The sequence below is a fragment of the Nelumbo nucifera genome, chromosome 1, assembly GCF_055504915.1.
Source record: "Nelumbo nucifera cultivar China Antique chromosome 1, China Antique-T2T, whole genome shotgun sequence".
NCBI classification, from domain to species: Eukaryota; Viridiplantae; Streptophyta; class Magnoliopsida; order Proteales; family Nelumbonaceae; genus Nelumbo; species Nelumbo nucifera.
Genome location: NC_142649.1, coordinates 85,891,509 through 85,909,949, shown reverse-complemented (window position 1 = coordinate 85,909,949; position 18,441 = coordinate 85,891,509). Strand labels below are relative to the sequence as shown.

The 18,441-nt window shown below is 45.1% G+C and overlaps 1 protein-coding gene across 1 annotated transcript; it reads right to left on the bottom strand.

Moving 5' to 3' along the window:
• Positions 1–7,935: 7,935 nt before the first annotated feature.
• Positions 7,936–8,427, bottom strand: LOC104599621 (uncharacterized). The gene has a single exon (XM_010262229.1). It carries the CDS (start codon positions 8,425–8,427, stop codon positions 7,936–7,938), a length of 492 nt encoding a protein of 163 aa, XP_010260531.1.
• Positions 8,428–18,441: the final 10,014 nt, after the last annotated feature.

The window sequence follows — 18,441 nt, the reverse complement described above, 5'->3', positions numbered from 1 at the left end:
GATATATATATATATAAATGTCAGATTGTTGATGAAAATCGTGGGGGTTTTCCTAATTCTAAGACTGAACTGTTAGATATAATGATGACTATAGAAGCATTCTTTACTCTAGAAATGGACTGAAATAAGTAAAATCGACCTTGAGCTGTTGATGTGGAGTTAGCATCCATGGCTCTATTCCGATATTAGAGACCTTTAGAAACGCCTCTTGCAGTTTTGTTATTTTCTCTCTTTCTCTTCTCTGTAAGAAAACGAACTGGAGAATACTTTGCTCCATGCTGAATTGCAAAATCTAAAAAACAGAGTATAATGGGGACTCTTCTCTCTAGTCACGGTTGCTCTCAACTGATGGATGGCTAGTGTGTGTGTGTATGGGGTTCTATTTGTAGAGCCCGAACCACCTAGAGAGGGGCCTTCCTTAATGGTTAAGGAACTGTGTAACTAGAGGCTCCATCAATCTCTGTTTTACAAACCATTGGATATAAAACCATGTACTCCCTCTCTCAATGGGAGCTGATGAGGGCGGATTTGGCCCTCCAATGAAATTATGACACCTGGCACCTCATGCCAAATAAGTGCAGCCTCTTGACAACTAGATAGCTCGAGCTAGCTACAGGCAGCTCGCCACTTACAGGCAGCTTGGCATAGGTAGCTCACCATAGGCAGCTCAGCATAAGCAGCTCGCCACAGGTAGCTCGCCACAGGCAACTCAGCATAGGCAGCTCGCCACAGGTAGCTCGCCATTTACAGGCAGCTCGGCATAGGCAGTTCGCTACAGGCAGCTCGACATAGGCAGCTCGCCACAGGTAGCTCGCCACTTACAGGTAGCTCACCACAGGTAGTTGGCCACTTACAGGCAGCTCGCCACAGGCAGCCTGGTATCTTACGAACAACTCGCCTCCTAGTAGGCCACGAAGACCTGCCTCGGGTAGAAGCACCTCGGCATATTACCGGCAGCTCGGTGAAAAGCAGCTCGGTGCAAGGTAGCTTGTTGCAGAGCATCTCAGCGTATCATAGGAAGATTTCCTACCTGACAACCGTACCTGCCAAATCTGGTGACCTGCGCCCATGTCTCTCGCTAGGCAGCATCGTGCCTGCCAACCCTAAGAGGTGTCCCTTGTCTGGGAGGGCCGTACTCTACAACGGTTACCTACGCCCACCAGCTCAGCCCTGGCAAGTAACGGCTGTGGCAGAGAATCAGAGGTGGTTATGCCAGATCTGTCAAAGCACTGCTAATAAGAGCTTCAACCCCCCAGAGGGGAAGGAGGATGAAAAATGGAGGTAACCCCTGCTCTCTAGCTCTCTCATTTCTCTAATATCATCTTCAAGCTCTCTACTATCAAAGTGCTAACTTAGCCATCGGAGTGGCCTTGCCGGGTAAACACCCCCGGGTCCTCTGATTCAGTTTTCGCAGGTTCATCGGCTCCCGCCATCTACAAAGAGGAGTAGATCATCTCATGCAGAGGGCAATCGGGTTGCACTACACTAGGAGGCTCGCCACCAAGGCAGCGCACCCAACAACTCATCAAGGTAGCTCACCACCAGGGAGCTCATCACCAAGTAGCCCACCACCAGGGAGATTGTCACCAAGTAGCTCACCACTAGGGAGCTTGTCACCGAGTAGCTCACCACCAGGGAGTTCGCCACCAAGTAGCTCACCACCAGGCAGTTCGCCACCAGGGAGCTCCATCATCCTCTGAGTCACAGGCCACCTGGGAGCAGGTCAAATGATGAAGTACTTAGCCAAAAATTGATACATCATGAAAAAAATTGGTATGTGACCAGAAACGGTTACATCAATTGGCGTTGTCTGTGGGAACACGCTACAAAAAGCTATGTTCTCATCCTACAAAAGCTAAGTTCTCACCCTACAAAAAGCTAAGTCCTCACTTTTTAGAAACCGAAGCTCTCACTTTATAGTTTCCATTTTTTATGAACTCAAAGACTATGCAGGGAGCTAACAGACTAAGCAACTCTACCAACTTTACTTTCAATTCAAATAAAACCTCGTCAGTCCTCTTCGTGGGTTACCCCACGAGATGGTGACCTAAAGTTACTAGTGCTGCCCCCAAAGGTTGAGCTCCTAGTAGCTTCTTGTAGGAGTGGGTGACCGACATTACGAGGCTGATGCAACGCAGTCATAGCTCTAAGACACCTCATAGGTAGCTCGACACCCGGTCAGCCCGGCACCTGGTCAGCTCGGCACCTCACAGGTAGCTTGGCACCTGGTCAGTTTGGCACCTCACAGGTAGCTCGGCACCCGGTCAGCTCGGCACCTCACAGGCAGCTTGGCACCCGGTCAGCCCGACACCTCACAGGTAGCTTGGCACCTAGTCAGCTCGGCACCTCACAGGCAGCTCGACACCTGGTCAGCCCGACACAACATAAGTCCCAGTTGCCTCTTCGGCATGGGCAAAGTCAAGAAGAGTGGACTACGAGTCGCTCCCAAAGCCTACGGGCAACATTATTGCTGAAAAACCCAGTCACCTCTACGGCATGGGCAACACAGGTGCTTAAGACCCAATCGCCTCTTCGGCATGGGAAAAGTCAAGAAGAGTGGACTACGAGTCGCTCCCAAAGGCTATGGGCCACATTACTGCTAGAGACCCAGTCGCTTCTTCAGCATGGGCAAAATCAGCAAAAGTGAACTATAAGTTGCCCCCAGAGCCTAAGGGCTACAATACTGAACTGGCGAAGACCTCCTCACCTTACAGGTAGCTCGCCACTTACAGGTAGCTCCCGAAGCCTAAGAAATTGTATTAGCACTTACTAGCTCGTTGACTTACGGGCCAAAAGGAGAAACCTACTCCCTTCGCCGAGTTACTCTAGCTTGGGAGTGGGGGGCAAATGATGAGGGCAGATTTGGCCTCTAGTGAAATGATGACACCTGGCACCTCATGCCAAATAAGTGCAACCTCTTGACAACTAGACAGCTCGAGCTAGCTACAGGCAGCTCGCCATAGGTATCTCACCACAGGCAGCTCGATATAGCAACTCGCCACTTACAGGCAGCTCGAAATAGGTAGCTCGCCACTTATAGGCAGCTCGGCATAGGCAACTCACCACAGGTAGCTCGCCACTTATAGGCAGCTCGCCACAGGCAGCTGGCCACTTACAGGCAGCTCACCACAAGAAGCCTGGCATCTTACGAACAACTCACCTCTTAGTAGGCCACGGAGACCTTCCTCGAGTAGAAGCACCTCGGCACATTATCGGTAGCTCGGTGAAAAGCAACTCGGTGAAAAGTAGCTCGGTGCAAGGTAGCTCGTTGCAGAGCAGCTCGGCGTATCACAAGAAGATTTCCTACCTGACAACCGTACCTACCAAATCTGGAGACCTACGCCCTCATCTCTCGCCAGGCAGCATCGTGCCTGCCAACCTTAAGAGGTTGTCCCTTGTCTGGGAGGGACGTACTCTGCAACGGTTACCTGCGCCCACCAGCTCAGCCCTGGCAAGTAACGGCTACGACAGAGAATCAGAGGCGGTTACGCCAGATCTGTCAGAGCACCGCTATATAAGAGCTTCGACCCCCTAGAGGGGAAGGAGGATGAAAAATGGAGGTAACCCCTGCTCTCTAGCTCTCTCATTTCTCTAATATCATCTTCAAGCTCTTTACTATCAGAGTGCTAACTTAGCCATCGGAGTGGCCTCTCCAGGTAAACACCCCTGGGTCCTCTGATTCAGTTCTCGCAGGTTCATCGGCTCCCACTGTATACAAAGTGGAGAAGATCATCTCATGCAGAGGGTAGTCGGGTTGCACTACACTAGGAGGCTCGCCACCAGGGCACTGCACCCAGTAGCTCACCACTAGGGAGCTCGTCACCAAGTAGCTCACCACCAGGGAGCTCATCGCCAAGTAGCTCACCACTAGGGAGCTCGTCACCAAGTAGCTTACCACCAGGGAGCTTGTCACCAAGTAGCTCACCACCAGGGAGCTCGTCACCGAGTAGCTCACCACCAGGTAGTTCGCCACCAAGTAGCTCACCACCAGGCAGTTCGCCACTAGGGATCTCCATCATCCTCTGAGTCACAGGCCACCTGGGAGCATGTCAAATGACGAAATACTTAGCCAAAAATTGATACATCATGAAAAAAATTGGTACGTGACTAGAAACGGTTACATCAGGAGCCTTGGGTGGGCTTCTAGAATAGCTTGCCATTTCAGCAGCTAGTTCTAGACACTACTGGGTCCCAGTTGCTGGTATATCTCAAGCTTTAAGTTCTAACAATCTCCCACTTAGTTGAGATGAATCTTTTTGTTTACTTTATATGGCCATTAATGACCCAGTATGATAAACCTAAGGGTATATGTTCTATGACTATCCCAAATCATCAAAGTCACTTGAGTTCTATTAATTTGTCTCATGACCATCGATGGTTATAGAGTTAGCAACTTCAACCAATCTGAACAAACTGCATACAATGCTTAGACAACCTAAGCATGGCCCATATTTCTCTGTCTCATGTTATTTGTATACATTTAATTTGAGAGGAAGATTAGATATATGTTTATCAGAATCAGTAACTTTATTGTGATCACATGCAGTGGTGTCAATAAGAATCATCACACTCAAATACATATCCAATTTATCAAAACTATCCACCAACCCTATGCACGCTACATGCTCCAGAAAGAGCTTGGGTGGGAGTCCCTTTGTTAATGGATCAGCTAGCATGAGTGTAGTATTAATATGTTCTATTGACACAATCTGATCCTGAACCTTTCCCTCACAATGAGGTACTTGATGTCAGTGTACTTCGATCCTGTTCTTGTCTTGTTATTTTTTGAGAAAAACGTGGCAGCAACATTATCACAATAAAACCTCATTGGTCTCTGAATCGAGTCCACTATTCGAAGACCTGAGATAAAATTATGCAACCATATGGCATGACTAGTTGCTTCATAACAAGCTATGAATTCTGCTTCCATAGTAGATGAAGCAGTTCTTGTAGTTTGTTTTGCACCCTTCTCCATGAAATAGGCTCTTTTGCCATAATGAAGATATAACCAGAGGTAGATGCACGAGTATCCTGACTTCTAGCAAAGTCAGAATCAGTATATTCTATTACCTCCAAATTTTCCGAGTGTTTATAAGTGAGCATATAATTCTTAGTTCCATGTAAATAGTGCATGACTTTCTTGGCTGCCTTCCAATGGTCGATACCAGGATTCTTTTGGTATCTTCCAAGCATACCAACAACAAATGCTATATCAGGACGGGTACACACATTTGCGTACATAAGACTTCCCATGATTGGTGCATAGTGAATGTTGTTCATCTGCTCTTGTTCTAACTGGTTCTTAGGGCATTGAAGTAAACTGAATTTATCTCCTTTTACCAGAGGGGCAGCAATGCTAGCACAATTTTTCATGTTAAATCTTTTAAGCACCTTTTCTATATATGCTTTCTGGGTTAATCCTAGGATACTATGAGACCGATCTTGGAAAATTTGAATACCTAAAACATAAGTGGCCTCACTGAGATCCTTCATATCAAAATTGTTTGATAAAAAACTTTTGGTCTCGTGTAACATTGCAAGACTGTTACTAGAAATCAGGATATCATCAACATATAAGGTTAAGATGATGTATCTGCTCCCACTGACCTTCAGGTATATACATTGGTCAACAATATTTTCCTTAAATCCATAGTTACACAAAATATTATGGAATTTTAGGTACCATTGCTGAGATGCCTGCTTTAGACCATAAATGGATTTCTTTAATTTGCAGACTAAACCTTTTTTGTAGTCTACTTCAAAACCTTCTGGTTGTTGCATGTAGACTTCTTCATGTAGATCTCCGTTTAGAATGGTTGTCTTAACATCCATCTGATGCAGTTCTAGATCAAAATGAGCAACCAGGGTCATGACTATCCTAAATGAGTCCTTTGATATTGGAGATAAGGTCTCTGTATAGTCTATTTCTTCTTTTTGAGTGTATCCTTTTGCAACGAGCCAAGCTTTATATCTTTCAATGTTCCCCTTAGAGTCTTGTTTGGTTTTAAAAACCCATTTATAGCCTATTGGCTTAACTCCTTCAGGTAGAACAACAAGATCTCAGACATCATTATTTTTCATGGATTCAAGCTCATCCTTCATGGCTTCCAACCAATGAGTTGATTCCCTTGAGTTGATGGCCTCAATAAATGATACAGGATCATTTTCTAAATTCAACTCATGCTCACACTCATTTAAATAGACTTCATAGTCATTTGATATTGCCGATCTTCGAGCTCTTTGAAATCTTCTAAGTGGGATTTGTTCTTCTAGCATTGTATTTTCAGCAGTTTCATTATTCTGTACACCTTGTGTATCAGCCTCAAGAGTTTCATTTGGTATAACTCTTTCCTGTATGACTGGTACAGGTATGACCACTGGATTTTCTTGAAAGGTGATCTGCCATGATCCAGAGCTCTCACTAGAATACCCAAATTCCAGAAATTCGGCTTGCCTGGATTCCACAATTCTAGTATTTAAAGTAGGGCAAAAGAATTTATAACCCTTAAATCTTTCAAGGTAACCAACACAATAACCACTAATTGTCTTGGGATCTAGTTTACCTGGTTGTGGGTTATGTGCTTTTACCTCAACTGGACAACCCCAAATACGTAGATACCCTAATTTGGGTTTCCTACTAGTCCATAATTCATATGGGGTATTAGGGACTGCTTTAGTAGGAACTCTGTTGAGAATATGTATAACTGTCTTTAAGGCTTCTCCCCATAAATTCTTAGGTAGACTTGAATTACTCAGCATGCTTCTTACCATGTCCATGAGAGTAGTTTGCAACGATCCCATGTTCTTGTAAAAATAAGGCAAAAGCACTTGGATTTTGGCCTATTCCGGTGTATCTACCATAATATTCACCTCCTCTATCAGATCATATACTTTTGATCTTCTTATTGAGTTGATTTTCAACTTGTCTTGAAGATCTTGAAAACATCAAGTGCTTCTGATTTCTAATGAATTAGATACACGTTACTATATCTGGAGAAATCATCTATAAAGGTAATGAAGTATTTGTGTCCTCCCATAGTAGTAGGGAATGGTCTACAAATATTTGTATGTTGTTTCCAATAACTCTACACATCTTGTGGCTCCCCTTTTAGTGGTTTTGGTGAATTTTCCCTTTATGCAATCCACACATATGTCGAAGTTAGAACAATCCAACGAACTAAGGATTCCATCTTTTGTAAGACATTCCATTATTTCTTTAGAAATGTGGCCTAATCTTTTATGCCACAGAATGGATGAATTCTCATTCGCTCGATTTCTTTTATTTTTGGCCTTATAGTTCTCATGCAAGCTATATAGGCCATGAGCAAAGATAAGGTGCAAATTAATCTTGTAAAGATTTCCGCATAATACACCATTCCCATCTTTAATGGAATTATGGAGTAGAGTAAAACTTTTGTTCTTAAACTTAAATTCAAAGCCATAGGAATCAAGTTTAGGAACTGAAATAAGATTTCTCTTAAATGTAGGTACATATAATGTATCTACTAAGTCTAGATGAAAGCTGGTATCCAAAATAAGATGATATGTTCCTACGGCTTCAACATCTATCTCTATTCCATTTCCAACGGCTATGGTGCTCCCTTATGAAGCTGTCGACTTGTCAGAAAGCCCTGCAGAGAAACCGTGACATGAGTTGTAGCATCCGTATCCACCGACCAAGTATTAGAAGGTGCACTAACCAAATAGGATTCAAAAAACATAATGGCATACTTCTTACCTTTCTTGTTGAGCCATGTTGGATATTTGGGACATTCTTTCTTTACGTGTCCCTTCTTTTTACAGAAGAAGCAATGGGCTTTATGATCCCCATTTTCTGCAACAATGACCTTCTCTTTGCCCTTTCTCTGAGTTTTCTTCCTGAAATGTCTCTTATGTGGTCCAGTGGTTAGGTGAGCACTTTTAGGAATTTTACTCTTAAGCCTTTCTTCTTCTTGAACACGTGGCAATTAGCTCGCTCATTTTCCATTTCCCTTTCTGCGTATTATAGTTGATCTTAAATGGACCAAATTGTGCAGGAAGAGAAGTCATAATGAAGTGCACAAGGAAACCTTCAGATGTTTCCATATTCGTTCCTTTTAGCTGGTTCGCCATGTCCCTCATTTTCATAATGTGCTCACGTACCCCACTACGACCATCATATTTCATGGTGATTATTTTGATCATGAGGGTACTTGCCAATGTTTTTGTGGAGCCAACCAAGTGTTCTTCTTCTGCCTTTAAATAATCCATTGTGCTTTCCTTTTCAGGAATTGCACCACGGATTGCAGTAGAAATGGTGCTCATTATGATCATGATACTCATGCAATTAGAACGTTCCCACTTTTCATAAAGTGCCTTTTGCTCACCAGTATTGGCACTAGTGATTCTAGTGGGTTTGTCTATTCTAATTGCAAGATCTAAATCCATGCACCATAGAACAATCATAATTTGGTCTTTCCACTTGTTAAAGTTTTTAGCAGTTAATATTTCAATGCCTTATAGATAACTAGTAACCATTGCTGGATTAATAACTGCAAGTTTCATACAAAATGTCATGCCACATAAAATACACACACATATCAATAATCTAACTTAAAAATGGGGTAATCATTAGTTAGATCTCATCAAGACCATTGCATAATTCTGATTGGGTCTTGACCCAAGATCGATGTAGGATATCGTTCCTCCGTTGGGCTGAACAATAATTCTACAAATGATCTCAATGGTCCAGACTATGTAAGTGATTCTGTCGGTTGGGTAAGCTCATCACCGTTGGGTTACAAGTTTCCCCAAGCAGATCCCCTTATTTAGTCTTTCCATCCCACTCTAACTATTCAAGGTAGCATTCTTTTGTTGGGTCGATCTGCTACCCATCGTAGTTAAGTGTAAATATGTGACTTATTTATAGAGAACCTCACAATCACGTCCAAATAAAGACAATATATATACATATATAGGTTCATTTTGAATGAAATTTTGAAAAAAAAAATACACAATAGGGTCCTCTATGATCCTTCCAAATTTCAGCTCAATCCGAGGTCGGAAATTCCTTGAACCGACCTCAAGAAGTCATTAATATGATAGTGAACCGGAAGATCAGTCACTAAACCGGTCCAATATCTCCTTATCCAAAGGGTTTTTTTGTTTGAAATTTCTTACATAATAGGGTCATAGGGTCTAGTGGGGGCCCACAAAATTTCAGCTAAATCGGAGTTCAAAAACACCTTGAACCAGCCACATAGCTATGATGTTGTCATAGTCTGTTGGGTTGAGCCGAACCGAACCTGATCCAGACCGAACCGGTTCTGACAACTCCGATCCAACCCACATGAAATCGATCCGGTTCAATGTAAAACTCAAACTGAACTAGGTTGGACCGGTTGGAACGGGTCAAACCGAAATCATGCACCATAAGTTTACCGGGTCGGGTTGGACATTCGGGCACCTGGCCCTCGAGCAACTTCTTCTTTGCCCAAATTTGGTGCTACAGTGTTCACTCAACCGAGCGAACACGGCAGCACTGGACGAGTGTTGAAGGGCGGATGGTAGACAGCGAACTGATCGGAATGTCACCGCCGACCACCCAAAAGGTCTTTTCCGACAATAAAACGACCGAAATCTGATGTTTTTCAAGTCTGAGATTCCTTGAGAAACAGAGAAGAAAAGAGCAAAGCTTCAGCCATTTCAAAGCATAGAGTGGCTCTGATACCAATTGTTAGATATGATGATGACTATAGAAGCATTCTTTGCTCTAGAAATGGACTAAAATAAGTAAAACCGGCCTTGAGCTGTTGATGTGAAATTGGCATCCATGGCTCTATTCCGACATTAGAGACCTTCAGAAACGCCTCTTGCAGTTTTGTTATTTTCTCTCTTTCTCTTCTCTGTAAGAAAACGAACCAGTGAACACTTTGCTCCTTGCTGAACTGCAAAATCTGAAAAATAGAGTATAGTGGGAACTCTTCTCTCTAGTCACGGTTGCTCTTAACCGATGGATGGCTAGTGTGTGTGTGTGTATGGGGTTCTATTTGTAGAGCCCAAACCACTCCAGTTTTAACTTGACCCGAGGAAGGGGACGTATTAAAGCTGTACCTCTCTACGAGCGACGAGGTGGTCAGCTCGGTACTAATCAATAAAGTAGATCGTGTCCAACGAACCATCTACTATGTTAGTAAAATTTTGCAGGATGCAGAAATCAGGTACCCGAAGATCAAGAAATTAGGGTATGCGCTAATCATAGCAGCTCGCAAGGTTCGCCCGTACTTCCAAGCCCACAATATCGTCGTCCTCACCAACAAACCTCTGAGGCAGATTCTACTCAAACCCAAGGTGTCTGGCAAATTGACGATGTAATCTATCGAACTAAGCGAGTACGGTATCTATTATGAACCTCGAACGGCAATCAAAGCCCAAGCCTTGGCCGATTTTGTAGTGGAATGCACGTTTAGTACCATGACCCCCAAGCGGGCCGAGCTCGAACACACGACGGAAGCTTCAACCAGTGTAGCGCCAGTCCCAATCAGAGCAGGACCAACCTGAGACGAGGAGCCCTGGATTTTCCATGTTGATGGCTCGTTCAAATAGCAGGGAAGCGGTGTAGGACTGATTCTGTACTATCAAAGCGAGGTGAAGCTAGAATACGCACTCCGGTTCAGATTCGCGGCATCAAACAATGAAGTAGAATACGAAGCATTGGTCGCCGGGTTAACCCTAGCAAGGGAAACGAAGGCAAAACACCTCGTCATCTGCAGCGACTCACAACTGGTGGTCAACCAAGTTACTGGTGAGTACGAAGCCCGTGACCCCACTATGGCTGTTTACTTGGCCAAAGTCAGAGAGATCCTATGCGGCTTTGTCTCCTACTTCATCAGACATATTCCGAGGTCCGAGAACGCTGAGGCCAACACTTTGTCCCGATTATCCAGCACAAGCAGTAATACCATGTGGACCGTGTACATTGAGGACTTACCTCGGCCCAACATTCTCAGGCAAGGGGGGGGGGGACAGAAGAGGTCGCTCCAGTATCACAAGTAGAACCGAGCTGGATTGAGCCACCTGTAAGTTCTTTGCTTCACGGGGCCCTACCTGCAGAACGCAATGCGGCCCGAAGGGTAGGGCGCTAGTCAGCTAAGTACGTCTTTATAGACGGACAGCTGTACAAAAAGTCTTTTACGCTCCCCTACTTGCGCTGCTTGCAACCCTTAGAGGCCGAGCATGTACTCCGCGACACCCATGAAGGCTTGTTCGGCGGGCACTTGGGGGGCAGGGCTCTTGCGCAGAAAGCATTACAACAAGGCTATTATTGGCCCACGATGAAGGCAGATGCACTCGAGCTCATCAAGAAGTGTGACAGGTGTTAGAGGCACGCCAACATTCACCATCGACCTGCTGCTGATTTGAAATACCTCTCTATCCCATGGCCCTTCACACAGTGAGGAATCAACATCCTTGGCCCTTTCCCGCCAGCGACAGGGCAGAGGAGGTACCTGGTCATAGCAGTGGACTACTTTATGAAGCGGGTGGAAGCTGAACCTTTGGTAACGATCACAGCCCGCAACATACAGAATTTCTTTTGGAAAAACATAGAATGTCGCTTTGTGCTACCTTGGGTACTCATCTCCGACAATAGGAAGCAGTTTGAGGGTATGAAGTTTCAAAACTATTGTGCCGAAATGGGAATTCAAAAAAATTTCACCTCGGCGGCACACCCCCAGGCGAACGGGCAAGTAAAAGTCACTAACAGAGTGAGACTTCGTGGACTGAAAAGCTCGCTTAGTTCAAGCCAAGGGGTTGTGGGTAGATGAACTGCCTGGTGTCCTCTGGGCCTACCGAACTACCATTAAGACCACCACAGGTGAAACCCCTTTCAACCTCACTTACGGTATAGAAGCGGATCCTAGCGGAAATCGAGGTGCCCACACTACGGTTGGAGGCTTATGATAAGGAGATGAATGATGACGAGCTCCATACCAACCTAGACCTGGTAAAAGAGGTACGAGACCTGGCTTACATACGGACTACAGCTTAGCAACAGAGAGTAGCTCGGTACTATAACGCCCGGGGTCAGAAAATGACACTTTTGTGCCGGTGACCTAGTTATTTGGAAGGTTATGGTACCTGAGCCCGGCGTTGGTATGCTCGGACCGAATTGGGAAGGACCGTACTGAGTAAGACGGGTGTTCGGGGAAGGCACGTATGAGCTCGAGACTTTGGAAGGGAAGCAGGTACCTTGAGCATGGAATATCAACAACCTAAGAAGGTACTACTTGTGACCACCGAACTGGTCAAAAAGGATCACCGAACTGGAGAGAGGACTGCGAGTCACTCCTAGAAGCCTAAGGGCCATGGTGCCGAGCTGACATAAGACCTCAGCACTACGATAAGTCCTAGTCGCCTCTTCTGCATAGGCAGATAAGTCCTAGTCACCTCTTCGGCATAGGCGGACAAGTCCTAGTCGCATCTTCGGCATAGTCAGACAAGTCCTAGTTGCCTCTTTGGCATAGGCAGACCAGTTCTCACGCCTGAGGCATAGACAGTTCGGATACAAACCCTACGATGTCTAGCCCACCTCCGCGTATAACAACAGGTTAATCCCATTTGAAGTCAGGCCCAATGGCTCGAGCTAAGGGATAACCAACACCTAAGTGAGTATCCCGTGTGCAAACCGGTCGGGTATATACCCTACAGTGTCTGCCCACCTCGGCGTACAATGATACGAAGTTGTCCCTACATGGAGTCCAGCCCGTTAGCTCGACAATTCGGGGTAACCTACACTTAGAAAAAAATTCACTCCTATTTGGTTTAGTTCGTCAGTTCGGGAGTTATCTACACTTGAAGGAAAAAAGAAATTTTTGCACACAAAGATTGCAAAAACATTTGTATTTCATTGATATAGAATTTCAGATACAAAAAAAAATTACAATAGACCGATTGGTGTATTATAGAAGGGGGCCCAAGAAAAGAGGCATCTAGTCGCTTCGAGGCTCCTCATCCTTATTAGAGGTTTCGGCAGGAGGATACGTCTCCATGCGACTCTCGCCAACACTGGTCTCCTCACCTTCATCGAGCAGGTCGCTGTCACTTTTTGCTTCGGAGTCTGGATCTTGGGAAGCTTCGACGGCCATCTCCTCTATGATCCTTGAAGTAGTTATGACACTGAGGTCAAGCTGAGGAAATTCACGTCAGGTTAGCAACCTGCTAAGTTTGAATCCTTTGCGGTAGCTCGCCATCCCTACCTCAACCATCTCTTTCCGGTACTCCGCTGAGGACTTGTACTCCTCGACCACCTTAGCCTTGGCCTCCTCCATTAACTGAAGAAATAGCTCGGTTCGTTCCTTTACATGAGCCTCGAGGTTCTCCACCTCCCTCTTCAATGCTACCTAACGCTCCTCGAGCTCCTTCTTCTCTCACATCAGCAAAGTGAGCAGCTCTTTCTTAGCCCACGCATCATTCTTAAGCTGGTTATTCTCGTTGCGAGCTAAGTTCAGTTCGGCATGAGCTTTTCGGGAAGACTCCTCAGCTCCGAGGGCCCGCTTCAAGTTTACCTCAGACTGATAAGCCAAGGTGTGGATGGTGGAATTCACCTACCAAGAGAAGAAAACAAGCGTCAGTATACGAAAATCCAAGTACAAGACTGATTGAAGAGACAAGTCCGAGAACTTACCACCATGCAGCGAGTAGCCGCTCGGGCTCCGAGCTGAGCAACTGGTAATTCAGGCCAACTAGCGACCTTTCCAGCAAATACCGCGCCCTTGCTCTTGAGAAGGCCGAATTTCGGAGTCAAAATACTTCGAATTGTGTCGTCGTTGCCCGAAGAAGCAACAGTTACAGGGACGGGCTCCGAAGACGTAGCCTCCTCGGGCATGCGGGGTGGGGAGGGCTTGCCCGAGTCCTCTTCAACTAGGTTTATCACAGGAGGCTGATCGGCAGTTGACGGCTGCTCAGGTTCTGGAACGGTAGCTGGTGGGGGCTCAACGTGAGCCTTCTTGGTGGTTCTCTTCTTCTTCCCCTTCTTCATGCTCCCGAAGAGTTCGTTGGTAGGGATGTCCATGATAGCTGCAACAAAAAATGAACTGTCAGATACAGTATTGAAGTAAAATAGAGAGAAAGTAGAACAAACAATGACTTACCAGGACTTAGACCGGCCTGCACGAGCTTCTCCTCGGTCACGAAGTCTTCGAACATCAGGTCGAGCTCCACCCAAGATCGGTGCGCCTCCCTTGTCTTCAGGTCCAGCCTAACACTGGGGTCTTGGATGGTTGCCCTCCAATGAGTCGGGAAAGGCCACCCCTCAGTGTTGCAGACCACGAAATAGCGCCTCTTCTAGGCCGGGACCTTGTTAGGGAGCTCGTGCAAAAGTTTGAAACCGGGATGAGGTGATAGATAATAAGTTCACCTATGCTCGGGCAAAACACAAGACAAATTTTTCTTTATGGAAAGAATAGAAGAAAAAATGTCGAGGTCAAGGGGAAGATTGTAATCTTGGAAAAGTGAGATGGTCCGTACGACGTTGCGGATAGAGTTCGGGTGTAACTGAGCTATGGTGATGTTGAAAAACTTTACGATCTTGACTATGAGAGGGTGAAGTGGGAGGCGAAGACCAACTGTGAGCTGCTCCCCGAAGATCATGATCCCAAGGGAAGTTACCTAAGGGGACGCTATTCACAAAGTTGTTGGGAACCCTGTACTGAGCTACTAGGGTTAGGAGCCTGTCCACCATCATTGTCGACGGGCCAAAGTTATCTGGCGGCCAACGTCGATGTGAGGTGGAAGCCAGGTTACCTGAAGCCTCTCGCTTCCGCTGAGTTGAGTTCACCTCGGGAAGACCGTGGACCGCATCCTGGCCCGAAGTAACCTCTTCGATAGGATGAGGATCCACGGCCTGAGCCGAGGTACCCACCTCGGCTCCGGCGGATTCACCGCTTCCTTCTAAGAGACTATCAAAACTAAGGTAGACATATTAAAAGACACGGAATCGAAAAGAAAAAGCAAAGGAAGACTCACCAAAAGGAAGACCGAAGAAAGGAAAGCGACCATGGAAAGACTTGAACGCGACCTCAAAGGTTGTGGATTTGCGGACTTGTGGCGAGAAAAATGTGCCCCTTGGCCCCTATTTATAGCCAGTGTATCCGGGGACCAACGGTCAAGATCAACACGATCCAATGACTCCTAGGAAAACCAGTTGCACGACCCCCGTGGTTGAAATCGATTTAGCGCGTGTTTTGATGTCCGCGGAGTTTATAAAACGGTGTGACGTCTGTGTGTAACTTAGATGTGACCTGGGTTATTCCTGGTTGAGCCGAGCGGTTGAACAGGTCCGACCAACGATTCACCCGTCAATCCACCTAGACTCGTCATGAACTTCCTTACCTGGTTGAAACCCCTGACTCGGGGAGTGGGGGGCAATTGATGAAGGGTGATTTGGCTTGACCTAGCGAGAAGGGGACACATGGACGCGGCCTGATTAAAGGATGATAGCTCATCCTGGCAAGCCTAGTTCGCAACTCTTGAGCTCGGGTATTTAGCCACCTTGGCCCAAAACTCACCTCAGCGTCGAGGCACCTCGACATCCAATCCAGTTCGGAACTAAAGAATCGAAGTATCAGCTCGGGGCTAACAACCCGAATCGCCATGTAACCAACTCCAGAGGTTTCTCCAACGGATCCCAAGTTACTCGAGATCACGATGAGCTAACAGATCCCGAATTTCTCGAGATCACGATGAGGATTCATCCCAGCTCCGCTAGAGATGAAAGTGAAACGATAACCCTTATCTACGTACTGCTTCTTTGGAAGCGGAATGAATCTTATCTCTACACCCTGAAGATCCCAGAGCTCTTTCGTGAGAACGACTACTCCAGTATATAAAGACAAGAACCTCAAGGCAAAGGTACGCGTGATTGCTCTACTCTATAGCATTCAAGCTCTCAAGCTCTTAAGCACTTAGCTTGCGTTTACAGCATACTAACTTAAACATCGGAGCGACCTCGTCGGGTTAGCCACCCCGGATTCTTTGATAGATTGTCTTGTAGATAGATCCAGCTCGCTACTCGATTGGAAGCCAGATCGCCCTCCAGGTAGGAGTAGTCAGATCGCGCAACAACAGGGTCAGTCTAGAACCTGCATCTAATTTATTGTTATATATAAACATTAAACAAACAACATAATATGAACTTTTTTGAAGCCATAGGGCAAGAGCTTTATTTAACTTTCAACTTGGAGGTTACATCTCATCCAAAATAATAGATTGGATATAATCTGGAATAGAGGACCAAGTAAATGATCGGTTTTGTCTTAGTGCAAATTGGGCAAGCCCATGGGCTGCTCTATTACAGGACCAAGGGGTGTGATTCCAAGAACATGATGTGAAGGATTTTGAGATGGTTTTACAATCCAAGGCAACTAGCAGCGAACTCCAAGGGGGTTCCAGATCCGAAGAGAGGACTTGAATAGTAACTTTTGCATCACTTTCTAAGATAATCGGGTCCAAGATGAAAGATTTTGCTAGTCGAAGACCCTCTAGAATTGCTTTGAACTCAGATTTAATGGGAGAAGAACTCTTCACCAACAAGGCTCTAGTAACCAGGAGAGATCCAAATTCATCTCGTGCAATGACACCAACTGCCGCTTTTGATGGTGACCATGCTCCATCAGTATTAATTTTAGTGTGTAGATGAGGAGGTTTGATCCAAACTGATGAGGTTCTTTGAAGAGAAGAAGGAGCAAATCCCAAGTTTTCTGGCTGGGTTAACAAAGGTCTTTCACGCATTTTCACCAAGTCTCCAAGGTGGGAATTATAGGGAATGAGAATGGCTGAATGAGTGAATGGCTTCCCATTAAAATAGGTTTGACATCTAGCCTTCCAAATATACCACATAAGAATAGTGCCTCTAGTAAATAGGGAGAGATCAGACTCCTCTTCAATAATGTTATCCATTTTCCTCCATTCCTCTAACCAGAAAAGAAAACCTTGACCATTGCAAATGTTGACTCGCAAACCCATGGATGAGGCAAACCAAATTGGTTGAACCGCTGGGTAGTGGAAAAATAAGTGGTCCAAGATCTTCATGGCAAAGTCTGCAGGTAGGATCAATGTGATTCGATCTCTTGGCAAGGTCAGCAGACACAGGAAGGGCTCCTTTGCAACAACGTGAAACAAAGGTTTTTATTCTGGGTAGGATGAATTTTATCTTCCAAAAAGATTTCCAGTTCAGTCCTGGACAAATCCACATAGAGTGTGAAGATTCTGGAGAATTGAAAATAAGTTTGTTTCCCGAATTACAGGTGTAGTTACCATGGGGAGATAAAGTCCAAACCAACGTATCCCCATGGGAATGAGAAGTAGAAGGGATACCAATTCTCAAATTCATATTAACAATCTCCTCATTGAAACCCTGTGTGCACACAACATTACTCCAATTATGAGAGTGTTGATCTATAAGAGTAGCCACCATGTGTATGGGTTGGTTCCAAGTTGTAGGTTTGTCAATTAGGCCCTTTGGCAACCAAGGATCATCAAAAGTGTTAACATTCCACCCGCTACAGATAATCCACTTACACTCTTTAATTAAATCATTTTTGCAATCAAGAATAGCAGTCCAAAGGGGTGAATCACCAGATTTTTTCTTCTGACGCTAGAAAGAACCATTTAGAAGATATTTTGCATGGAGAACCTGGGCCCACAAAGAATTATTTTCCTTTAAGAAATGCCAAGAAATCTTCGTTATGGGTGCTTTGTTGACCAAGCCAAAATGTCTGAAGCCTAGACCACCTTTCTCACTAGGAAGTAAAAAAGAATTCCAAGCCATGAGGTAAAGAGGTTTTTTCCCATGAGACACACCCCACCAGAAGTCTCTGTAGATGGCAGTTAAATCCTTACAAATGGTTGAGGGCAGAGAGTAAGATAGCATGTGGTAAATGGGCATTGAGGTAAGGGTAGATTTAATGAGAGTAGATCTTCCTGCATGAGAGAGAGCCCCCATCTTCCAGCCTTTGAGTTTAGCTTTAACTTTGTCCAACAAAAACTACCAAGAAGAGAATTTTTTGCTAACTCCAATGAGTGGACCACCAAGGTAGGTATCTTCCTTTTTCATATCAGCAACACCCAACAAATTCTTAATTGAGTTTTATGTAGATAAAGGGGTATTTTTGCTGAAAAAATAGATGATTTCTCAAGGTTAATCACTTGACCTGTCCAATCACATAATTTTTTTTTTTTAAATGGCATTCAAATGTTGGACTTCTTCAATTTCAACTCTTCCCACAAATATTAAATCATCAGCAAACATCAAGTGGTTAATTTTCACATTTGACATGCCGAATCTGAAGCCTTTTAACATGCCAGTCTCCAAGGCATTAGATAACATCGGAGAAAGAACTTCCAAATATATGATGAAAAGATAGGGTGAAAGTGGACAACCATGTCTTTAGCCCCTTTCAGGAG

Excerpts from the sequence above, each read along its gene's own strand:
- LOC104599621 (XM_010262229.1), bottom strand. The coding sequence starts at position 8,427 with ATGGATTTAGATCTTGCAATTAGAATAGACAAACCCACTAGAATCACT.